The following is a 25,719-nucleotide window of genomic DNA, read 5'->3' as shown; positions in this document are numbered from 1 at the left end:
TTCATGTACCACTGATTGATACCCTCGGTTCTGTCCGACGACGTAGGGATGCGAACGTAGTAATGTCGTCCTCGTCACTAGTTTCCTACGGCCACATTATCAGCACCAGATTCAAGATAGATACTGGCTAATGGAGTACGCGAAATCCCTTTACGCTACTGACTAACGTCAACGTGAAAATTGTTTAACCAGGTTACATGATTGCTCTTAAAATACGACACTTACAAAATTATGCACCCATTTTGTTCCTATTAATTACATGGATTTTTAACAGAAATATTTATACGGTTGTTGAATTATTTTCTCTTGTTAATTTGTAAGACTATTTCGTGTTAACTCTCATCTAATGATTCTAAAAATTAAAGAATTTATATAAATTTTCATTAGTTTTCGGATTAAAAAACTGTTAGTTAATGTAGGCTTCATAGTTGGAGCATGACGTAAACGTCATTTTCACGAAACAAGGTATAAAAGCTAAAATGTAATCATTTCAAAGGACTACGCGGAACCATTCGCGGATGCTGCTACGTTGAAAGCTATCCGCCGTATCCGTCGTCACTCTCGTTAGAGTGACGTTCGTGAAACGATCAAAGGAACATTCCTCGGAGGCAAGAATCTGTGGAATTGCTTCTCGGCAACCCGAGCGCGACGATTACGCGAGGAAATTAGCAGGTTGACTACGTCGTAGTCGATGCCATTCTAACCATACAATGACGAAGATCTTCCAACTGATTTGAATTAATAAAAAACAAATGTCTAATTTGATCGAATATTGCGTCAATCAAATCTATCGTACAAATGAAAAAAGAAAAATCCGAATATTGAAGAACAAATACATATAACAAATAATATTTGTTATTATTAAAACAAACCATTTCTTTTTCGATCTTAAATGATATTATACATTTAATTAAAATTAAATTATTCTACAATAATATGCGATATATTAAATGATTTATATATCTCTCTCTCTCTTTCGTATATCTCAGTCATAAATATCTTTCCATGTTCGGACAAGTTTTTTCTTATAAACGTCGTTTATGACCAAAGCCGATGCTCGTGGTCGTCGTGTACGATTTTTGTTAGCAAAGTCCACACTGATTATACCGGATTTAACTCTATCAAAGAAAATTAATAATTTTAGTTTGTACTATCATTAGATCAAAAGTAATCGTTAAAATAAAGAAAATACTTACGTATAACCCATCATCCACTCAAAACTGTCGATGAAAGAACGAACTAGATAGCCCCGAATGTCGATACCGCTTTTCATAGTTTGTAAAACTATAGATAAGTGTTCGTGATGGTAGATACTTCTAGCCAAGTCTTGGATCTTTCCATTGTCCTGATAGCCAATTTCGGTTATAATGATTGGTGGTAATTCGTAGTTAAGATCTATGCGATTTAAAAGATTCGCAAGTGTCTGCGACTTGATCTTAATTATTGAAAAAATCATAAGATAAGATAATTCAATAAATTAATTGAGATATCTATTTAATCATACTTACTTTATTATAATTTTGTTCTTGTAGGTGTATTGATGATTCTGTTATTTGAGCATCGTTTTGAAAAGATGTATCATTAGAATTTGGCTGAGAGCCACGTACTAAAGTATTTCTGTCGAAACTAATACCAAGAAAATCAGCGGAGTTTTTAACTTGCTGCATTTGGAAAAATTCGAAATTCGGTAAACGTGAATTTAAATATTTGGAAAAGCTATTATTTCTAATCATATTCTTCATCATTTCGGGATAACCACCCTGTTCGCTAAACAATGGATGAAGGAACCATCCATTCCACCATTGGAAAGCTCTTTCCGCAGCTAACTTATCTTCAACATTATTTGGATTCTCTGGCTCAAACCATTTCAAATTGAGAACAATACCAACATTACCTAAAAATTATAATTCTTATTATTGTCATGTTTTTTAATTGAATGTTCAGAAAAAATAAACAAGTAACTAACTTTAAAAATAAATGACTTGTTTATTTGCATGACTAATACTACTGATAGTAAATTGACATACACATATGTACATATACATCGTAAAGAAAATATCACAAGGAAATAGATAATAATAATTTAACTTTATACAATGGCTCACCTTTCTGTACATCGTCAAAATTTTTTTGATAAAATTCATATATGTTAGCATGAGCTAACAATAGATTATGACCGCAAATATAATCAGCTTTTCCAGATAAATTTATCGCAGGTATCATTTTATCACTGCCGTAACCATATTGACATATGACGGATGGTTCATTTATTGTAACCCAATATTTTACCTAAATTAAACAAATAAACAAAAAAACAAATTATAATCTTACATTGTTATAATTAACAAGAATGATTCGGTTAAAAATAAAATGAATAGTTGATACGTACTCGATCACCAAATGCATCAAAAGCAACCGCGGCGTATTGAATGAGAAAATCTATGATCAATGGATTGGATAATCCACCTATTTTTTGCAAACTATAGGCCATGTCCCAATGAAAAAGAGTAACCATCGGTGTCATTCCATGTTTAATAATTTCATTGATAATTTTATCGTAATGTCGAATACCGTCCATATTTATACGACTATGTAAACCGTTTGGAAAAATTCTTGGCCATGATATCGAAATTTTATACATTTTACTCTAGAGCAAACAAAAAATGAATAATTAAATAGCGTCCCACGAAATTTATCATATTAAATAAGATTCATCACTCACGCCTATCTGTTTCGCAATATTTATATCCGTTTTATATTGATGATAAGAATCAGCAGCAATATCGGCGTTGCTTCGATCACGAATGAGACTAGGATTTGAATGTGTCATGTGATCCCACACAGATTCTCCTTTACCTGATATTATGAAATAAAAATTTTATCATATTTTTGTGTGTATGTCAGTGAGAATGAATGTTATTCTTCGTAAAAAAACAAATGATATTACCATCTTCATTCCAAGCACCTTCTGTTTGGTAAGCTGACGTAGAAACACCGAAATGAAATTGATCCGGAAACATGTTAACTATTAAGGCGTTAGTTACATTTATTTGGTAAGATGGAAAATGAAATTGTTTAACCGAATTCAAATTGATCAGATTCATATCGTCGTCACTTAAAGAGAGAAACATTAATTTAGAAAATAAATTTAAAAATAAAGCATAATCAATACTTGGAAACGGCCACATTTTTTTTTAATAATACGCAAATTATATTCGTGACAAAAAAATAACAGGAAACAAAACTATCTGTCTCTGACAAAGTTTCAATGCATACTCGTAGACTTTAACTCGTAAAAAATGATAAGAAAAAATAATACAAAGCTATTTTATGCTCGAAATAATTGAGAATTTGACCTTTCCTGTTAATTATGAAACAAAATATATCATGATAACTACTTCAAAGTAATAGTTTTAAGTGCGCGAGGTATAAAGTATAAATAAATGTAGATGTGATGTCATATCGAGGTATGCTATTGGAACCCTTGGTAGTATTGATCCGAGTGAAGGTCTATTCCCTTTTATAAGGGAATACTCTTTAGAAACGATAGGCTACAACTAAGCGTATCCTTTGTTACGAACCCTTGTCAAGAGGTGACTGATTATGGGTATCCTGTGGTCGAAACTCGTCGATCTTTAATTGTTAACACTGTACCGGAAGTTAAATAGGGGGTTTCCAATCGATATTCCTAAAAGATCGGATAAAAACATCCAAGTTCGTCATACGCTTCGTTCGGCATGATAGCTAATTTTTTATCAAACAAAAAAAAATACGAAATAGTAATGCAACTTATATTTTATCGAATTTTGTTTGCACCAAAAGATACACGCTGATTTTCAACTCGACCATTTTTCACGTTTTTACTCGTAAAACGAAAATAAATAGGAGGATATTTGTAATCTTTCGTCCGTGTGTTGAATTTACGTCTGCGAAAAATAAAAAAATAAATATATATATATGTATGAGTGTAAAACGAAAAAAATAGTCTAAAAAAAAATGTTCAAGTTAACAACGACGGAACGCAACAACACGTAATGACACGTGATGGAAGATTTTCATTTATGCCGCTTTCAGCAACGCATGTTCCCGTTTTACACGGGAATATTATGGAAATACGGGATGCTAGCCATCTAGTCATCTCATGGTACGTAGCCGTACCTCATATATCACTATCTGAAGTATCCGACATTATTCTCGCGTGCCATAAGCACGCAATATCCTAGCATGTTCCTACAAAGTAAATACGACTTTGTATTATACGATCGATTCCAAATTCTCAACTCAAAGATCCTAAACTTTTATTTCAATTTCTTTCCTCCCTTAAACTTGAATTTTGAATTTATAATTTGTATTTTTAAGTATCGTCAATCACGACACTGTCAAACACGTTACAGAACAATGTCGATAATCCTCAACAGGTGTGGTGAACCACCTAAGAGTTTTCTTCGAAGGGTGTAATCGATTTTTCACTTTTTTCTTTTCTCCAATGAATTTAGTTTTACCCAAAGTAACATTGAAAGATTTCTTTAACACAGAGGAATCGATATAAGGATTTATCTGCAAATGCAATTAAATAGAAAAAGGTATTTCTTGTAACATTTCAATGTAAATCGCAACGGTAGTCCATAAGAAATGGAAAATAAAAAATATCTGAGAATGGAATCTTAAGAAAGAAATCCTTACATAATAGTCCTGGGGACCAGGTACCTTCTTTTTCTTCTCCTTATCACGGCGTGAATACGGTATCACACCTCCCTTGATTCCTTTTGATATGTCATACGGGATGGTATAATGTGTTGGAGCTAGACACAAAAAGTATGAAAATCAAGGCATTGTCCTCGCTCGATATTGCTTCCTGGTTCGTGCAAGAAGCGTGTTTGAATTGACAGAGTCCATGAATTAAGATGATAGGATGAATAATGGAGGAGTTCTAACGTCTAAGAAAATTATGCTATCCTACATTTTAGCTATGGTTTGAAAATATTGTTTTGAGGAGTGAAAAAGAATAAAAAAAGAAAAAAGAACTAAAGGAAAATGATGAAATAATTGAACACTCTCAACACATATTTCCAGCGTTAATTGATCGATAGCTTATAAATGGACTTTTCATCGATTTCCGTATTCGATCGAAAGTAATATGTGTTGGAATAATTATGAATATAATTTATAGGAATATAGGAATGAGACAGGAGTTAGTACCTGGTACTGTCATATCGATTCCTTTGGTAATCTCGAGAACACGGCGAGCCCTCGAAAGGAAGGGTGGAGCCAAACGTCGGCAAAGGAAGTCGCATCGATCACGATTAGCCTTAAAAGAGGTTAAAGCTTCGTAAGCTCCAGGATCCGGCGCATCGATCTACAAAAGTAAGGAAAAAAAGAAAAAGAAAAGTAAAAATGCAATTTACGAGACATTTCTATATAAGGTGGACAAACTTTAAATTTGGTATCGATTTAATTAAAACAAAGACTATTCGATAGCACTATTGGTCCAATTCTATTTTCTTCAACCTGGTGATAGTCTCTTGTGACGAAGAACAAATACCAAAATAAACGATGTTTTGGACTACCCGCAATTTACGTTTTGCTGATAGACTGCAAGAGAGAGAGAGAGAGAGAGAGAGAGAGAGAGAGAAAAGGAGAGAGAGATCGAGGCAGGGATTGGCTCGAATTTCCGGTTCAACGAGCCGGAAGTGATTTCACCGGGCTACATCGGCAGCCACGCGGACTGTGCGTGGAAATGACCCCCCGAGCACGCTGGAACGTCATTTCCGGGGGCTCACAGAGTTACGACGCTTCCCTACGTTATGTAAATATGACTTCGTCGAAAGCAGAACTACTACTGGTCATCCTCGCGAATTCCTCGCTCGAACGAAGACTAGAGAGTTATGCGACTGGATGTTTCTCTTTGCTTCATCGATCATACTTAAGTATACATCATCCTCCCCATGTTCCAGATGATTTTATTTAACGACTCGATTATATTAGACACTTCTTTATCAATCGGCTAGAATCTAATCAATTTTATAATGTCTTCTAGAAAATTAATGACACGTAACTAATTTCATTTTACGTGTGCTGTCTGTTCTATAAAAAAAAGAAAGGATATAAAATAATTGATAAGTATGGGGCGAGAACTAGCACACGTTAGAGTATCGACGTAAATGAAAAATATAAATGTTCCGAACGTGATCGGAAACGTATCTCGTATAGGCGGAAGCAGGAACTGTCCGAATAGCTTTGACCATTCTAGGCAAGCCTATCTATGGTTGAACCATCGAATCCCGTTCCAATGCTCTCTCACAAACTCACTCTCTTTCTCTCTCTCTCTCTCTCTCTCTCTCTCGATTAACGGCCAAATTGGATCCTGGCTACGAACCGCCTCGGGTACAGATGCTACGCTTCGATCGGTTGCCATTAATTTCGTCTCGGGTTCTCCTGATTACCTTGCGCTTTGAGGATTACCTGGCTCTACCCTGAGTCTCCAGTTTCTACCGAAAGAATCCTTGGTGTCACGTCTGACCATCGACTTACTCTTACTACTATCTACAGAATCTTTCTTTCTATACTTCTCCTTGCTGTTAAATCATTACCAGCGTGAGAATCGTATTACCAATGACATCTCTCAGATTAAAACATTAGACTAGATTGTTTTGAAAGAAATATTTTTTATTAGATTCGCGTGTGTCAATTTTCTTACCCCTTTAAGAACTTTACGAAATCTTTCTGTCCTTGATTTAAAAACAGCATGATACTCGTAACTTTTTTTAAGTTCTTCATGCTCTATTTCTTGTGTTTCTTCAATAAATTCTTTTTCATTATAAGGAGATACAATATTTTTCAGAAATAAGTAAGGTGTCGACCTTTCGTAATGATACTTGAAACGTTTTGCGGATTCATAAGAAATATTTCCTGCTACTACGTGATATCTACCAGGTTCTAGAAATACATTGATTCGGTTAATAAATTTTATACAATCTTTGAATATATTTGGAAAGAGATTAAATACGATACCTGGAGCCGAATTGTCAGAATCCTTTTTAAAACGAGAAACGAGACTTCCAAATGGTGCTCGACGTACTTGAGTTAAACAACTTTTTGGTTTTTTGCTCTCGTACGTTCCTGGACCAGGAATATCAATAAATTCTCTAAGTTCGAATCTCTGGAGCAAATGAAATTTATTTAAAATGAAATATTCACAAATTTTTAAACATTTATTTACCTCAGCAGTTTGATTGAAAGGTGGAGGTTCTATGGTATATTTGTCGCATTTACAATTGATTTTTTGATACTTGTCAAAGGTACTTTTATGTGTATCATAATGATTTGGTCCTGGTAATCCCTTTGGCAAAAATTATATTCTCTTACTATTGTGTCTGTGGAAAATAAGATAAAACATTTAAGAAATAAATGAACTTCTCGTAATTTTCGTCGGAACATCGCTTCGAGGTATCGTGGTTGTCTTGACGTAGCTCTCTTTTTTTCCCTAAACTTTTCATCGTAAATTTGCGTAGGAGTCTTTTTTGTTTCGTGTTCGTAGTCCCCTGGTCCTGGCGTTACGAAGGGTCTTTTCTCTTCCCTTCCAGTCATTCTACTCCAAAAGTTTCCTTTATATTTGAGAGTAGTAAAATTTTCATCCTGCATATAGAAAATGAAATAAAGTTTATATATACATTTGATATTATTGTAGAAATTGTTATTACTCCTCTTGGTATTTCATATATGAAAGTTGGTTCATCTTCGATTGGTGAAATTTTAACAAGAATTCCATCCTCATTAATATCGTAACCGTAAACGTCACGTTTCGAAGGTACGGATATTCCAGAAGTTATGATAGAACGTGGTGGTTTTATTAACCACAGCTGAAAAGATTATGACCCTGATAAACGTCAGGAATATGAACGAATTAGAAAAACATTTTACTTTTCCAGGTGGTCCTTTCCAAGTGCCAAGATGTGATCTAATCTTCTTCGGTATCTCTTTGAATAGATCATCCGGTAAATCGTATTCCGTTGGACCTGGTCCTTCGTAAATTTTCTCTTTAAATCTAGCATCAGTGTAATCGATGCTGACACCTCCCTAGAATTTATAAAATCCATTTAAAATGAATAAGGTGAAATTGAAATCTGAATATTGTTAAACGATTCTACGTTCTGGAATGTGCCGTTGTGGCTCTATTGGATCGTATGAACCAGGTCCTGGAAAAAGAATTGCATCTTTCGATGCAATCATAGTTTGTCTCCGCGTGCCACTTAAAAATGGATATTGACCGTCTAAAAGATAATACGAATAATTTATAACACATTGAAGTTTTAATATCGTATGATTACATGTTACCTAAATCACGTGGTGGTTTTGATATATATGATTCATCGTAAGTTCCAGGACCAACGAATGCAGAAGTCTGTGTAATTAATTTTGGAAATCTTTTGGCTCTATCATATGCCATTATTTCAATTTTGTATGATACACGTGACGTAACCTGCATTGAAATAATTTTTCCTATAAAACAAGCTTTTGGATTGGATTATAACAAAATTTAGAATAATTGACAATTGTACATAATTTCAAATCATACATGGAAGTACTAATTTAATGATTTAATTTTCTAAATGTTTCAAAATATTGCGCGTGTTTAAAATATTCTATATTGCGCCTGTCGATATGCAACCCGCAATAGAAATCGTAGAAACCTTACATCTCGATAGAGGTCGCCAATGATACATTGAAGCAGAGTTTGTTTGGTCGATAACTGCAGATTATTATTTTTCATTCTACTTTATCTCGAAATACAAACAAAAATTTGCATAAATAATATAATTAAAATAAATTTTTGAATGTAAGTACAATTTTACGAATGAAAAATAGAATAATTTTTGTAAATTAATATTTGTGACAATATCGATGGTGCTTATTAATACAGGTGTCTAACTCAATGCGAAAATTTCGACCAATAGCAATGAAGTATATTTCTACACATGCGCATAGACGTATTAGTCGGAAAAACGATAGAAACGTGTCGAAAGAATAGATTGCAACGCAGTGACTTTTTTGTCTTGGGAGTTTGTAATTTCTTTCTCGATAAATATATTCTACATATTTTTAAATAAATTCTAACAGGATGTCGAAAAACGAAGAGAAATTCGATGCAATGTTGTTGGCGATGGCTCAACAACACGAAGGTGGTGTTCAAGACGTAAGTAACTTACCGGTTGAGGTTATGTCTTTGTTACACAGCAGCATTACTTAATTCAATTTTCTGAAATGTTTTTTCTATCGGTTTTTGTTTTTTCCTAACAAAATTTCTTTCAGTTGTTAGAAACAATCTTCAGTTTTTTGGCAAGGAAAACAGATTTTTATACCGGAGGAGGCGAAGGTGCAGCTGAAAAGGTATATATTTTCATACAAAATAATCTGTTTTATTGAATATTCTCGATCTTTCTGGAATCAATATTGTATCAAGATATAGTAGAACTTTGATAATAGGAATATAAAAGTATTCAAATAATTAAAATACAGAATAGTAGAACGATACTGTTTATATATTTAACACTCAAGGAAATTGTGTGATTGGTAGAATGTGCTCTGATGGAAGAATATTAGGTTAATAGAATGTTTCTATAGTCAAGATTCTACTGTATTTATAATCGTAATATTACTGTCCTTTACAAGAATTAAGATCGTGAATTATTTATTTAAACATACTTATGTCATACAATATGAATTTTTCTATAGCTTGTTACTGGAAAGTTCAAAAAGTATGAAGCAACTGCTTTAGCAAAAGCTGCTGCAGAGAAAGCTGAACGTGCAGAACAAGAAAGAAGACGAAAAGAAAAGTTGGAGAAAAAGAAAAAGGAAGAAGAGAAATTAGAAGAACAAATGGATATGGATTCTAGAATAGTTGAATTGACGGATGAACAGGCGATTAAATTACAACAAGAGATAGATAACAAAGTAAGTATTTGATATTTGTTTATTAGGTGTACGTAATCATTGTAATTGATATAATAGACAATAATCATTCTTTATGCAGAAGATATCTAAAGAAACAACTGCGGTTCCTGGAACTAGTGGTGTTAGTGCTGACGGTGAATCAAAGAAAGAGAATAAAGAAATGGCTGACGACGAAGATGAAGAAGATGAGAAAGAAAAAAATAAACTAAGGCCTAATTCCGGCAACGGTGCGGATATGCCTAACTACAGGTGGACGCAAACTCTTCAGGAAGTTGAGGTAAGTTTTTGAACAAATCTTTAATATTCTAATACATTGTTTTTAACGCGTAAAAATTGTATTAACAGTATAGCAATTTTATTTGTAATGTAACATAATATCAACTTACCTTCGATTGAAGAATGATTGATTATCCTAGAGCGTCTTTGTTCAAAGAAAATAAGGATATTAAGGATATTAAGGATATAAATGAAATACGGTGTTTAGGTTCTAACAGTTTCTTGTTGAATTGATGATTATTTAATACGCAAGTAATATCACAGTCGTGAAGGGCGATCGACGCGACCGCTCTTCATTGCTTTTCCAACATATTGATATCCTGGAACGACATCGCACGACAGAATTGTCCAGGTTTGATTTAAGGCGTTTCGTGTTAGTATGAATTAAATTACGAGCTCCTAAATGTTAATATTCTCTATCGTCGTTGTCATGTTTAGTCGATATAATACCAAATTCAAATTTCTATTAACTTAAAAGAGAATCTTTATCGTGGATTTTGAACGAGGACATCGATGCGATTTACACAGCGTACGTTAAATCGTTCGAGAACCGTTTTAATCAACGATTAGAAGTCAAAATTAAAAAAAGAAAAAAATTTCAAAAATCGTACGATCTTAGATCATAAGAATTTTCATATTTTTCTTTTTGTTTGGCTTACACATACTTTTGGATTGTATCTCGAGATTGAGATTCGAGATTTGGACGACGATCTAGGGGGTTCGTTAGTCAATAGCATAAATATAATACAATTATTCACAAGGCGAGGGTTTTTTCGTTATTGCTATAAGCCGTACTCGCTCGCTTGAAACGGTCGGTTATTATTACACAAATGTAATTACTGGGATTCACGTACCACACTTTTTGACAAGGTGCAATACAGCCTTAAAATTCTATCTCTCCAGCGAATGGTCTCAAATCATTAAGAACGCGTTTAACAAGACTTGCGCTTATATAAATACGAAATTAAACAGGGACTCTTCGTGACTCGTGTAGCAGATTGTAGTCGACGATTATTATCGAGAACATGTTCCTTCCACATGTTGTTCCTCTAATATTCTTCTTTTTCTTCTTTCTTTTTCCACATCTCTTCTACGAAAGTTCGATCTTGCCACGACGTATGTTGTATATGTGCTATCGCGAGGACCCCAAAGACACGTTCGCTTTTCTCTTCTCTTCGTTCGATTTCTTGATCTCGGCCTAATTGTATTTGTCGCGAGCCCTCACTGTAATCAGAAAAAATAATACCAGAGAAATTCCCGGATGCTATTTCTCGTGAAGATTCGTTTAGATTGAGAACGAGACAACAGTCCATTGCAAAAGGACACTCACTTTCCATGAAGAGGATTCCTGCTAAGAGGCCGACCATGAATAGGAAACTCATTGTGCATACAAGTACGGTGAGCTGATTCCTCGCACACCAGGACTTCCTGTAAACGGTGGTAGGTCTGCCGAGGCCATTTACAACCGTAAAATGCGTACTGCTTGCTACCGATGCAGTATCCATTTGTTTGGGTGTTGTTACCGTTGGTGGATGCATCGCTGCGAGATTAGCCAAATTGGCGGCTGTTAGCAGCAACGTTCCCGATGCTGCGCTCTGTACAAACAAAACAAATTCGATCTCCTTTGAACGATAATCGAAAAGGTAAAAGTTGTAATTTATAGAGCTGATTAAAATTTACGTTAGCTAGTGAAAGTAACTGAGTGTGGGAGAAAAAGTAGGTTTAATGACTTCATTAAGATATGGAAGATAATGCTTAGACATTTCCAACGCTTGTTTATTTCCAGTAGGAAGCGTTCGATAGAATCTTTCCTAATATCACGATTAAACGTTATCGCGTCCGGAAAGATTGTAATAAAAATAGCACATAACCACGTCGAAGAAACATTTATCTATTTAAAAAAAAAAATAATCTCAAAGAAGTATAGTAATGGACAAAAAAAGATACTAACGTGTGTACTGGCTGTTGATCCCTGAGATGAAGTAGATCCTCTTGAAGGAGAATCAGGATGCAAATGATGATGAAGATGATGGTGGTGGTGGTGATGCGCCCAGCTTCCATTTTCGCTATCTTTTTCACTTCGTCCAGTCTTGGGACATCCTAAGGACGGCCTTGGGATGTGCCAGGAAAGCGGACTATCCGTCGCCGCCGCTGTTGTTTCGATCTGAAAAGAAAAGAAAAAGTAAATAAAAACAGAAAAATAGCGACATAAATCGACGCGAAGCTTCGATTGCTCAAGCGATAATGCAGCGCTCGATTGCACTGCTATGTCTTGCCCGCATGTCTTCCACCTGCAACCGCACGTCGTTTATCTGTCACCAGAAAATACAACGGCTTCTTGTGTACAACGCGTTGGTCTCGCGCCAACGGCAGAAGATTTCAGCTCTCCATTCGTGTCACCGTAATGCGAACAAGTGTTTTCTTTTTGTAAAACTACTAACATTTTTCTACGAAATCTTGTTTTCTGTTTACTTATCTTTAAATCCTGTTTGAGTACTAATCAAAAGAATGTTGTTTTTAGATTTTTCTTGTAGAATTCTTACGAGTTTTTTAATTCGATAATAAGTGACATATTAATTCGTTGAATGTATGAAAGTATTTTTTAATTTATTTTTTTTTTTGTCTAGCCACGAGGTACGCGAAGTTTATCAAAAGAGCAAGAAAAGATAGTCATCAATTTGAAATAATGAATATCACCGAAAAAAAAAAAAAAAAAATAAATTATGAATAAATTTGTTATTGATTTAGTGGATTTCTCGTATTTATGTTCGTTCAAAGGTGCACATACTCCTTCAATGTTCTTCCTTCCTCGGAGGAAGATCGAGGAGAATTTGGTCGTCTGCCGGGGGCAACGAAGCGAGCCGACATTCCGGTTTTATTGTTGCACAACGACGTTCTCGAATTCCGCGCGCGTTGTTCGCTCGTTCGTAAAATCCAGGCCCACGCTCCTTGCGCACGAGTTCTAGCGATCGATGCGAGCACTCGACTCGGCTTGGCTCGAGACTTGCTGTGTATAATACACCACCAACGTGATCGCTCGTGATCGTTAATTAATAATACACCGTCGACGAAAGGAATTCGATCGGCTTTAATCGATGCCTTACGAATATTCGATAATCGATTTAACGCTCGAGCTCGAATCGTGCTCGCTTATTTTTACAATGATCGCCTTTCCAAAAAATCTGAGACTTATAACCGTTTGTTGATGATAAATTTAAAGAAAAAGTACAAAAAAAAAACTATGAACTCTCTGAGTAAAAAACCAGTTTTCTGCCGTAGGTATTTATAAATCGAAATTGGAAATATCGACGTATCGAATGCACGACGAATATATTCGGTTTGGGCAAGGGTATTTTTTTACGGCTTCTGTCTATTGTTCCTTGGACTCGAAATGATTTTCCTGTAATTTGTCAAATTTAAAATATTTCCACGAGATTGACATTTTGTTTATTTAATTGTTTATTTATTTGAAGTTTGCTTAATTGGCAATATTCGCACGTAAATCAAGCTTATTTCACGATGGTGGCCTACCTTCGTGGCTGGGCGCCGTTCAAGGACTACTCTCCGTAGTCTAGACGAATTTCTACATTCTTTTTCGTCGACAGTGTTGATTTAACGAATGATAGAAACGATAAACAACGACGTTGTTCAATTACGTGGATAAAAAAGACGGGGCGACTATTATTCGTAAGCTGAAATGTTGGTTTAGTCATGGGAATCTCCGTAAAAAAACAAGTTTTTAAACCGTTAGAATTCGCGAAATTTCCAGCATATAGACTTTCGTCGTTTGGAGAAAGCGGTTATCGAGGTGCCATTAAAGAGTACGGTTATTGCGTAATGGATCTTGGAAAGCAGAAGGTATTTGTCGTTTCGTTAAATTAGTATGTGTATGTAAGCTAATAGAAAGAAAATTTCAAAGGGTTAAAAAGAGAGGATAGTCAAGGGCTATTCAAAAGAGAGAGTAAGTGAGAGGGAGAGAGAATAAATATGTTTCAAAGAGGGGCGTTAAGGTATTTTTACGGAATTTAATACTTAGGTAAAGTAGAAGATATTTGTTGTAGCGTTGAATTAATGGAAAAGGTATATATATATGTTTAAGTAGATAGAAAGGGAATTTCAAAGGGTTAAGAAGAGATAGTAGAGGGCTAGTAAAGGGAACGAGTGAGAGAGAATGGTTCAAAGAGGGACGTCAGGTATTTTTACGGAATTCAATACTCTGGTCAGCCTCGAAGCGCCACACCTGCATCAGGTCCAAGTAATTGGACACCCTGAAACGGATTTTGAACCCGAACAACGCGTCCGCAACTTGGCCGCAACGCGTTTCACACCGCGAACGTATAAGAGAGGTACTTCGATAATTCCTGCAGCTCATTGTTTCAGCCTACTTGTTTCAATTTGTCTTCGTTTATTATACCTTTTTTTCATGTTTTTTAAATTAATTTTTTTATTTTCATCGTCCTTGCTCGGAACAGTGACTTCTCTGGTAAAAAAGTAAGTGTAAATAAGAGACAGGCATCGAGAACACGACCTCGCTATCTTTATGATTAAAGCGTTGGACGATTAAATTTGACATTGACGCGTTCGTTCCAGCTCTGGGGGAAGAGTCTGATAATGGATCAAGCTCATTGCTCCTCCTTTAATCGAACGTACGATGCCCTTCGACGATCTCGATTTTGCAATCCCTCGATATGCTTTCTGTTATTCCTCAGTGAGCTACCTTGAAGGATTCAACGGACAATGGTTGTGAGTGCTTCGGATCATTAATAGCCATGATGCAGATAAATTAGCATTGGATCTCATTAGAGTAGAAAGGGAGAAAAAGATATATTTCTTTCTTTCTTTTTTCTTTTTTTTTTTTTTTCTCATTGTTATTATTCCTCCTAATTTTTTATTTTTATTTATTATAAAAGGATTTATATACATCTTCTTTTCTTTTCACGTAGAAAATATTCCAAAATAACATCATACTTACTTAACCCGTTTTTCGTTTTTATTTAAAGCTTACAGAGTTTTGAATCTCCTCGATTTCTATTTCAAACTAACAACCAACCATTGGTTTTCCTTTTGCGAATAAAATGTTTTTAACATATTCGTTGGCATTACGAGCAATATCCACATTTTTTCTATGTTGTGGCTCAAGGATATGTTTAATAACTAACGACGGGTGCATTCCTACACGAATCCGCCATAATGTTATCTACGTTCGTTGAGATAATATAACACCTTCATTAGACTTGCTGTCAGCCGACAATCAAGACATCATTGCGCACCGTCTCTTTAAGGTGAATGCAATTAAAATTGCGACTTTATGAAATACACCTAGGCTACTTTGAACTCTCTCTCTCTCTCTCTCTCTCTCTTTCTCTCTTTTTTCTTTTTTCCTTTTCTCGTATGTCACCGGAGACACAAATCTCTGACGTCATTTTAATCTTAAACTATTCGCTGCTCTTGCTACTTCCTAATGAACTATCTATTTGAGACGTTCACTTTTGCAATGGCTAAGTAATAAGGAGATAGACAAATTATGGAAAAATATACCGCGTATTGATGGAAGAAAAAAAAGAAAAAAAAGAAAAAAAAGAAAAAAAGGAAAGAAAGGAAAGAAAGAAAAAAAGAAAGAGAGAACGCAAATGTCATAATATTTGAAAGGATACATGGCAATTTATTTCAACTGCTTAAGATCGATATTGTACGGATTAGTGTTCGAGTCCTTGGACATTCGACTCGGTTTTAGCAAGACCGTTTCGAGAAGACCGAAGTGTGTTGTTGGACGCGTTACGAATAGGATTATGAAATGGAATCGCTATTACGATGAGAGTGAGAGCATATTTGACTCTCGGTTAAGTTTAACGCGAAGAAATCATTCGGCGAGATGTAATACGTGATCAAAGTGAATAATCGTACAACCATTTTCTGCGTGGAAGGAAAAATATGGGATCAGTTTTACAAGCTCGAACATCGAATGAGTATAGTTGTATATTCTATTCTATAAATGGGTATCCATGATGTATACTTGCACTTGTATCTATAGATCTTCTTAATGAGAATATCGAAAGACTTTATTGATTTCGATTTGTAAGATAAAAGATAAAGATCGTTCTATCGATCAACCGATCGATCGATCTCTTTTATTGTATCTACCTACATATGGTACAAATCTAAAATAAAACTCGAAAGCTATATCGTAAATATCGGTTTCGTAGTTAACGATTATACGTACGTCTACTTCGAAATTGCCCTTGTTCCTTTTAAGTTAGATTCAGGAAAAAAAAAATATCGAACCAATCGCGACCTACGAATGCTATTACTTCCGTTATCACGATCGTTGCTAATTAAGGTTTACTGCAAACGACTACTTATCGTTAAACTTATACACACATGCATCTATCACATATACGTTCATGTTCGCTAATAAGAAGTGTTAAAAGTATAGCAACCGATCATGCTCTTGTTCATTCTAATCGTCCTTCTAATTTTCTGTCTTCCGTATTTTTGCATCGTGCATGGATAGATCACGAGGTCGGTTAAACTTCCAATTAGTAGATACTAGGTTAATTTGCAAGAAAAATAAAAAAGGCCGTCGAAAGGTAATACGAAAGAAGGATCTTCTAATGGTGACTCAAAAGAAAAAAGAAAAAACGAAATTTATACACACGTATAAGTGTTTAACGGGAGTCCTTATCGGTAATTACTTGTCATTATTATAAACGTCTTCGATTAGAGATCGTTATATTACTAGCGGTAGCTTGTTCGATACTTATTGGTAATCGATTGATATTTCAACTCAAGGATGCATCTCAATTTTAATGTTAACTTTGATTTATTCTTCTTCTTTATTTTTTTTTGTCAAGTTATGACATTGATCATTTTCTCTTATCGTATAGAGATAACTTCGTAGAGATCAGTGGAATTGGTTTTCTTCAGAAATGTCAGCAAACAAAGCGTTAACGTTTGCAATAAGTAATTACAAGAAGATGAAATGAAAGTGGTCGTATATGTGTGTGATATATATGTATGTATGTGTACATTCTACCGGTCGTCGTCGCCGTCTTCGTGGTCGTCCAAGAACCATCTCAAAAAGAAGAAGGAAGAAAGTTGTTTCCTCATGAGAGATCTCGACAAAAATATCCTTATGTTGACCACGGATATGCGTTTTACAATGAGTCAAGAGTTTTCACCGTGTGTTGACTCGTTGGCCTTTCTGTACGCGAACACCTCGAATTATCATCAATGGGTGGTGTATACACCGCCACTTTCGATATATCCGTTTCGTTATGGCAGGTACTTAACGTAAGTATTATGAAAATAATTCCTGAGAGACTGTTTAAAGTTATGCCATTGCAATGCAAACGTGAAAAGGTTACGTTAAACGTGCTTTTATATGTAGGTAGATTTTTTTTATTTTGTTGGAATCTTTCCCTTCAGCCTTCAAAATTTGAACGATTAGAAAGCAATGTACAGGAGAATGCAAACGTGGGATGATGCGTTTCTGTGTCTCGTCTTGAACTTCTTATATACTTGTTTCCTTTTTTCATTTCGATCGGAGTCATAAAAGCCGTCGAAAGTTGTGAAAACTTTCAAGAGTCATATTTTCTTGGTCATAACAAATATACGTGAATAAGAAAAGCCGCGAGAAAAGTACGCCATTGCAGAATTTTCTTTTCTTTTTTTGAATCGATTTCTTCGTTTTTAATAGAGATTTATGTATTTTGAAAGATTTTTAATTTACAAAAAAATCTCTAGCCATATTATTTACGAGCTTGGAATTTCTTATTTCTCGCTTTGAAATTACGCAAGTATGTCTGTGTGCGTGTGTACGTGCATTATCGAGACTATATCGGCCGTGTAAAAGATTTCATTAAATTCTTGCAATTTACATGCTCGCTTGATAATTCTCTTCTTTCTAGTCCCGTGTTCCCATTACACTTTTCTTTCCCAATCCAACAAAGAATTTGCTATCTCGTTTATCTCATTCTGTTAGGCCACGATTAGTAAGTCCTTCGCAACCGCTCATGGCGATTCATCAAACGTAACGAGCTCTATGTATCTCGTTCATTCGTGTTGCGAATGTTCATTTTACATAGTAACCAACGATGTCACCTAATCATTTTCGTCTCCTCAGCTTGAAATAGTGTGAACAGCTTCTTGTGTTGTGTATAATTAATACCCAATTAACACGTTTCTCTCGTCACTTCGTAACGCCACTTAACAATCTACATAACAATTTTTTTCATTTCGCAATATAAAAGTACACGTATCAAATACGTAATTTCATAATATTATTTTTTGAATTTGACATCCAATCCAAAATTTTTCGAAACTATTAACCATAAAAAATTTCAGGAAAATTATACGATTCGAGATACATATTCATACAAATATATCACATATGTATATAATTCTATTTGAATTTCCTCTTAAAATTTAGCATTCAATCAAAAATTGTTTGCGTAATCAGGAGTCATTTAATTTTTATTAATTCCTTCCAAGAAAGTTATATACGCGATTTGATGCATATTCATATGAATATATCATATACGTAATTTTATTTGAATTTTCTTTTTGCATGTAGCACCCAATTGAGAATCATTCGTAATCAGGAACCATCCAATTTTTGTTCTTTTTTTCTTTTTTTTTTTTTTTCTAGGAAGTTACATATGCGATTAGATACATATATCAAATACGTAACACAGTCCTACATTTTTTTTTAACATCTAATCAAGAATCCTTCGTAATTAAGAATCATCGAAATGTTGTTGTGTTAGGTTTTTTTTCTTCCAAGAAAGTTACGCGATTAGATTCGAGTTTGATAGGCTCTTCGAAAGTGGAAAAACAAGCGATTACGATTCATAATAGACGGCAGAGTTATATGAACACAGGTAGGAACGTTGGATATCGAGATGAAAGTATTATAATTTCGGTCTCTTTTGACCTTACTACTTCAACACTTTCTTTTTTCATCTCGGTAGAAATTTGCCTTATGACATAAACGCAGACTCTTTCGCTCGGGATACACCCACATTTCTCAACTACTTTCTTCTTTTCTCACGTCATGGTCAAGCATCAAACGTGACGATTACTTCCGTTCGTAAGATTACAAGCTTAAAATAACCGGATACTGTCCATATTTTTGTTTCCTACTATACCATAGAAATATATTATTTTCTGAATAAAATTATATATTGTTAGAAGATATTAGTTGATTCTAACGATAGAAAAGAATTTACTTAAATAAATGAGGTTCTATTTCGAAATAATTATTTGCGAATCGCTATCGTTAGTTTACCATATTATATTTAATTTTTTGAAATGTCAAGATTATCGGATTCCAACTAGAAGAGAACTTGAATTTAATCTAATGTATTTACTAGACCTTTATTTATTAGACCTTCTCTAGGTCGTTTAGAATAGATTTTTTTTTTTCAATACCCATCCAATTTACATATACAACATTAATACAGACGTTGGACAAGCGATATGTTTCGTTGCGCCATCGTTAGAAGTTACGTTTCATCCTAACTCGTAAGCAAGTATTCAGAGGAAAGTAATAATTTCTCTAAGCTCGTTTTTCGGCCATTCACATGTATGAATATTAAAGTTTATCGATCTAATAAAACGTTAATGATACAAAATTCGATCGTTTTAAAATAGTTCTCTAAATCTTTTGTTAATTAATTTTGCATATATCTTTTTTTTTTTTGCATATATTTATTTGCAACGAGGAATATTAGAATGATTTCAATCGGTTGGCACTCCTTGGAATCTAGGATACGTTCGATTTCAATCGAGCGAATGTTGAAGTTCGCGTTCTAGTTTTGAAAGTGAACGCGTTTGGATAACCTGTCGTCGTTCTCTTAATTGCCACCTTTTCATTTTGTATTTTTACATTTTTTTCTGTTATAAGGAAGGGATCCAGCTGTGTTGTGTGTTTTGACTTCGAAAATAACTACGAATACGAATGACCAAAACAAATCTCTGAAGTATTTATATCTACTATATGTCCTCGTTGTTACTTTCGAGAACCTGCGACACACCTGTGTGTATCATGTAAATGATAGTCAATAGGAAGAAATAATTTGTTTTCATCATATTCCATGAAAATTCATAAAATTGGTATTTTTATTTTCGAGCTAACCAAAGGAAAAGTTATCTTCAGCAATCTTGCTAAACTAGCATAGATACTTTTTTTATGTAATTAAAGTCTTGACTAACGTTTGCTGTTACAATATCATCGTTCAATTATCATCATCATCATTATCATTATTTTTGAACGCTTTTACTTAATGTTCATATCCTAGATGTTTGTTCGTATGATACAGACATCTGTTCTGTAGATTTTATTCCTATTAAATGGATGTGTCAGCTGGTACATAAAAGCATAGAGTACTCAACGTTACACGATGATCTCGTAAGTCAAGGACTGACCAGGTGTCTGTCGTGTGTCTGTCGTAGGACAAAAAAGTCGACAATTTATTGAGTACAGTTTCTTCGTTAGGTTGTCAACTCGGTTAGATCAATTGATCTCTGTTTTCATGAATTAAGGACTCTTCGATAGCGGCAGCGGCGCCAGAATGATTCAGTGACAGGGGAATAACGATCGATATCGCCTTTCAATGATCAAGATCAATGGGGTAACTTTTTTCCCTCAGGCTAAGTCCGTTTCCACGTGCATTTCTTAAACGAAAGGATAATTGTTCTAAGCAACAGGATATTAAATACGATACTTTATCAATCTGGTTCTACTTTTAACCGCAACATTTATTTTATTTCAATTGGTAACTCGAACGTTACTCGCAGTGCCACAAAACTGGTACAAAAGTTGCAAAATTGTATTTTTTATTTTATACGGTTTCCTGTTCCTGTCTTGTTTTTTTTTAAAACCGATTTTGTTCTACCTCTCTTGTTAGTTATTCATGTAAATTTATATTATGAAAAGAAAAGTGAGCGATCGTATCGAGAGCGAAAAAGAATTTTGAACGTTGGACCTTGAAGTGTAAAAAAAAATTAGGAACTTAAATTTAGACCTTTCGTTCCGTCTTCCTTTTTTTCATCTTCTCTTAAGCAGGCGGATGTTAATCTTGTATGGGGCTTTCCTAACCGGTAACGTAACGCGACATATGGTTGGCTTCACACAACCGGTAGATTATTCCGTTCAAGATATACGAGCGAATCGGCAACGTGGCGACTACGACAAGAAGATAACTTTAACGTCAATGGATCCTGAGCAAAGTGAAATCCCTCGTCAGAATCGTCGGTGTAACGCCGCGGAACGGCGCATTCTTTTTAAGGTCAATGGCTTCCTCTTCAGTTGTCATCTCATAATGGATTCGTCCTTTACGTCGACGAAAATATATTTTATTTGCTAGAAAAATTAATTTTTTTTCTCTATTTTTTATCATCAATAAATAAAAATTTACGATGCTAATCAAATTGTTTCTATTTACATTTCAATTTTATAGGCTAAAATAAGACTTTGTTTTTTTGTTTGTATCTTTGTTAGGCTAAGTTTAAAAAAACACATTGAATCCATCTACCTATTTTTTGAGATTTCTAAATTCGAATGATAATAAGAATCCATCTTTCGGTGATTAGCAGTATCAGTAATGATGATATCATATAATAATTGATTTTTTGGCTACCGAAAACATGTTTATTCAATAGATGAGACTCCATAGATTTTTGTTTGTCGTACAAATAATCGATAGGATGACCGAACCTATTGCTGTCTTTCATTCTACGTGTCCTTCCACTTTCAGTTCGAATCGTTTGATCGAATATTACGAGATATCTTCAGGAGATACGAATGTTGACGATTGATCGAAATCTATCTGACGTTCTCTTCAAACTTATATGTATATCTTATTTAATTCTTAAAACAAAAAAAATATAAAACGATAAATCACGTAAGCGCCTTCCCCAATCTTTCCGCCATCTCTCCGGAGAAATTATCAAGATGATTAAATGTAAAGTTGCATGTAAATAATGATTAAAGTCGATTTTAAATGAAGAGTTAAAAGAGTTCTCTTATGACATGGCTTTCAAGGAGATGCAAATATCTAAGGACACACTCAACACGCCTCTTTTAAATTGCTCCCAGTCCATAAATTAATCTCAAGCGTGAGATATCGATCAAATGCGAGTTATCGCCAGGGGCAAGGAAAGACCCTCGAGGTTTATTATCTCGGATATTATTCCTACTGGCGAACTGTAAACGTTGAAACATAAAGAATAATGGAGCTCGAGTTGTGCACGAGACGACTTACAAGTTATGTTGTAGAAATAGTAGTAATAGTAGTAGTAGTAGTAGTAGTAGTAGTAGTAGTAGTAGTAGTAGTAGTAGTAGTAGTAGTAGTAGTAGTAGTAGAAGGTGTTTGGTCACCGCCTTTCTTTAAATATATTTCGAGTAGGTAACTTTATGGTCTGGTGTAAGTCACGTCCATGACGTCTCGTAAATATCGAGCCCATCTTCGAATCTCAAAATGTCAAATGTTTTTTGATAAATAGGTACATCAGAATTCGGGATTATTTTATGTCGAGATTTTGAAGAACTTTTAGGTTCTGATTTATCATGCGATCCTTATTCTCTTTTATTCATTCTTTCTTTCTTTCTTTTTATTGCAATAATAATAAGCGTGGATAGATGATCTTTGATAAAAGATGCACGATTGTGCATAAAATACGTTAGACTAATTAAGTATATATCTATATTGATGTGTGGCAGAAGTAACGGTACCGTGCTTGCGCCTGCCACCGTTCCAATGAGAGAATGTTGCTGATCCAGGATGATTAATTAAGTTTCCTGATGTAGAAGTAACAGTGGGGTGTACGCGTTAACCTCAACATTAAGCGATAATTATTTATGACATCAGAATAAAATAAGTATTTACGTTCTGCTTATCTAAAAACCCCGCATATTTCCGACCCTGACTTCTTACCGGTGTTAAAAGATAAAAGTTCGTGATGAAACAAAAAATGGCTACCGGTCAAAAAGAGAATTTCACTACACAACACGTTCTTGCATACTTTCACAAATGTTAGCTCGTGAGTTAATATTTGACACCGATGTAACGTATTACGTTACTTTTAAACGCAAATGTTTTTTATTTCAATCTTTTTCTCACTTTTTTTTTTTCATCTCCAGGTTTTTATCTCAACAATCGATTAACTGGATTCGGTTGGAATCTCGTTTTTGCGTTACATAAAACTGCGCCAAGTGTCAGGTTCATCGAGTATTCACAACGAGTGAGGCTATAGCGTAACGGATACTTGCATGCCCATGAACTTAAAAGAAAATTTTTATCAAAATACAGAATTTATTATAGATTGTACTCAATCATTTATGCGTTACGCTTTTCCTCACGCGCGTTCTTACAACTCTTAAACATTTAGATTATCTTTGAATATAAGATAATCAAAAGAAGAAAATAATTTATTTTTAGAGAAATAGATAATCAAGCTAACAAATTCTCAGTTGCACTACTCTCTCTTTTATTAAACGTTGTCGATAAAGAAATAATTTTGTCACAGATTGTAAAGTCATCTAACTTTTATTGTTCATTCGTCTAGAGTTTCAATGTTGCTTACGCTAGATATTAATGAAGTATTATCATTTGTGTAATAATCTCTCTTACACGCACGTTTTATTTTCCTTCCATTTTTTTGAGTCGAGATCGTTCATAAACACTTCCCGATTAATTCTTTCAATCGTCGAGAGTCTGATATCAACTATAGTGAAAAGAACGAAATAGAAAGCCGAGTTAAGAGAGAGGAAGTAAAAAGAGTTGTTAAACTTTATAAGAGGGGAGTTACGAGGAAGAGAAGATTCGCGATATTTCCGCGATGCGTTACTGATTCCAGATTTTTATACTACCGGTTAAAAGAAGGTGAAGAAAAAGAAGTAACGAATGTGACGAGATATGGTAGTTGGAGAATCGACTGATATATACCGAGTGAGACATTTAAAACACACTACCTGAATAACTCGATTGGTATTAGTGATAAAATCAAATGTTTCATAGTAAACGTAATTTCGAAGGATAACATAAGCCCATATGAATATTTCTTTTTTTCTTACTTCAATTTTAGCTCCGGCTTTTTAAATATTTTTTTACATAGAAAATAAAAATATGAAATATAACATAGTAAATACGTTCCACGTGCATAACGTTGGATTATGCCATTTTTGAAACCAAATAAGTACCGTCTGACATATTATTTTCTATCACCGACAGCAATCGAGTTATTCAGATGACCTGTTGTTTATTTTTTAGTATTTCATTCGATATATAAAAGTTCATACGTATGTTGTAGAAGAGCACGATTGTGCTCTAAACTTACATGTTTAACAACATCTTTGTAGCCATCATTAGATGCATCTTCGACGTTGATTTGAATCCCTGGCATGCGGTGCGGTGTCGATTCCTCGTGAAAGCAACTGGACAGAGCATTCTCCTGTTCGTTATTAGTAAAGGTCGATGACTCTTCCATCTTCATCATTCGTTGAGTTTTTGATCGATTTAATAATAGTTATATTCAGAAGCTGCTCTCTTCCAAGTTGCACTCTTCAACTTTTTTTAATAATCTTTTTTATTTTCTTTTTACAATTACTCACGGATTCCACAAGAAACCCCACTCGATCACCCCCGAAAAAATTCACGTGTGCGCTCTGTGACGTAATATCCTCTCTCTTTTTCTTTTTTTTTCTTTTTTTAGCAAACCAATTGAGTCCTAATCCTAGAAACCTTCTCAAGAATCAAGGAACTTTGACCTCGTATTAGAGCGAGTAGATATCTCAGATCTACACAACACACAACGTCCTTTCTCTCCCTCGAATAAGAGCTGAGAGCAGGACGAACGAGTGTCCTATTCCTTTCTCTAGGTACTTGAGTTTCTATTTAAAGTATATCAACAGGTCGAATTTTCCTTTTCGATTATTTCGAACAAAATTATTGTGCACGGATTCACGTGATTAAAATAATCAAAATTAGGGGTTGATCCTAGTGTTCGATCACGTGCCAATTTTTCTTCTTCTATATATCTACATATATATTCATGTGTATATGTGTATATAGAGATATATATATGTGTGTGTATGTATGTGTATGTGTATGTGTGAGTTCCGCACGCCGTTTCGTGATCGTCTCTCTCGCACGCGTGCGACTAGAGCCGCCGTCGCATCTGGCCTTTGGACTGGCTGGCAGGAGACCACAAGATCGGTTTTATACCTTCGTATCTCCCACTCTGTGCACGTTGGTCTCGCTTCGCGAGCTCGCGAGCAGGCACGTCGATCCTGCACACGGGCAGTTCCACCACGGCCGAGAGGATCGATCTTTTTTTCTTCCTCTTTCCCCTCCTCTTGTACGCATACTCGCACGCGAGACCCAACATATAAGATAGAATAAGACCCATCGTGACTATGTGCAAGTATATTATACGCTCGGCTCTAAACGCAAGGACGATCGGCAGGAGGAGGACAAGAGAGAGAGAGAGAGA

The 25,719-nt window shown here is 34.8% G+C and overlaps 4 protein-coding genes across 4 annotated transcripts; 1 reads left to right on the top strand and 3 right to left on the bottom strand.

Annotated features, from left to right (window-relative positions):
• Nucleotides 1–880: 880 nt before the first annotated feature.
• Nucleotides 881–3,280, bottom strand: LOC106789764 (myrosinase 1). Its single transcript, XM_014754240.1, has 7 exons — nucleotides 2,948–3,280; nucleotides 2,723–2,856; nucleotides 2,390–2,647; nucleotides 2,106–2,289; nucleotides 1,509–1,894; nucleotides 1,197–1,435; nucleotides 881–1,118 (listed from the first exon to the last, which is right to left on the bottom strand). Exons 1-7 carry the CDS (start codon nucleotides 3,186–3,188, stop codon nucleotides 986–988), a joined length of 1,575 nt encoding a protein of 524 aa, XP_014609726.1. The 5' UTR covers nucleotides 3,189–3,280; the 3' UTR covers nucleotides 881–985.
• Nucleotides 3,281–4,368: 1,088 nt separating this feature from the next.
• On the bottom strand, nucleotides 4,369–8,446 carry LOC106789763 (sperm-tail PG-rich repeat-containing protein 2-like). The gene is made up of 11 exons (XM_014754239.1): nucleotides 8,335–8,446; nucleotides 8,140–8,270; nucleotides 7,921–8,076; nucleotides 7,701–7,859; nucleotides 7,414–7,635; nucleotides 7,220–7,339; nucleotides 7,012–7,159; nucleotides 6,698–6,936; nucleotides 5,200–5,356; nucleotides 4,684–4,802; nucleotides 4,369–4,557 (listed from the first exon to the last, which is right to left on the bottom strand). The coding sequence occupies exons 1-11, from the start codon at nucleotides 8,444–8,446 to the stop codon at nucleotides 4,369–4,371; spliced, it is 1,752 nt and encodes a 583-aa protein (XP_014609725.1).
• Nucleotides 8,447–8,978: 532 nt separating this feature from the next.
• LOC106789770 (nuclear migration protein nudC) lies at nucleotides 8,979–10,255 on the top strand. The gene is made up of 4 exons (XM_014754248.1): nucleotides 8,979–9,193; nucleotides 9,310–9,387; nucleotides 9,733–9,951; nucleotides 10,031–10,255. The coding sequence occupies exons 1-4, from the start codon at nucleotides 9,119–9,121 to the stop codon at nucleotides 10,238–10,240; spliced, it is 582 nt and encodes a 193-aa protein (XP_014609734.1). The 5' UTR covers nucleotides 8,979–9,118; the 3' UTR covers nucleotides 10,241–10,255.
• Nucleotides 10,256–10,430: 175 nt separating this feature from the next.
• On the bottom strand, nucleotides 10,431–25,436 carry LOC106789769. Its single transcript, XM_014754247.1, has 4 exons — nucleotides 24,565–25,436; nucleotides 12,179–12,391; nucleotides 11,558–11,822; nucleotides 10,431–11,451 (listed from the first exon to the last, which is right to left on the bottom strand). The coding sequence occupies exons 1-4, from the start codon at nucleotides 24,721–24,723 to the stop codon at nucleotides 11,426–11,428; spliced, it is 663 nt and encodes a 220-aa protein (XP_014609733.1). The 5' UTR covers nucleotides 24,724–25,436; the 3' UTR covers nucleotides 10,431–11,425.
• Nucleotides 25,437–25,719: the final 283 nt, after the last annotated feature.

The sequence above is a fragment of the Polistes canadensis genome, unplaced genomic scaffold (assembly GCF_001313835.1).
Source record: "Polistes canadensis isolate GaletaPanama2010 unplaced genomic scaffold, ASM131383v1 scaffold_202, whole genome shotgun sequence".
NCBI classification, from domain to species: Eukaryota; Metazoa; Arthropoda; class Insecta; order Hymenoptera; family Vespidae; genus Polistes; species Polistes canadensis.
Note: the sequence above shows the minus strand (reverse complement) of the source record. Positions and strands in the feature narration are given on the sequence as shown.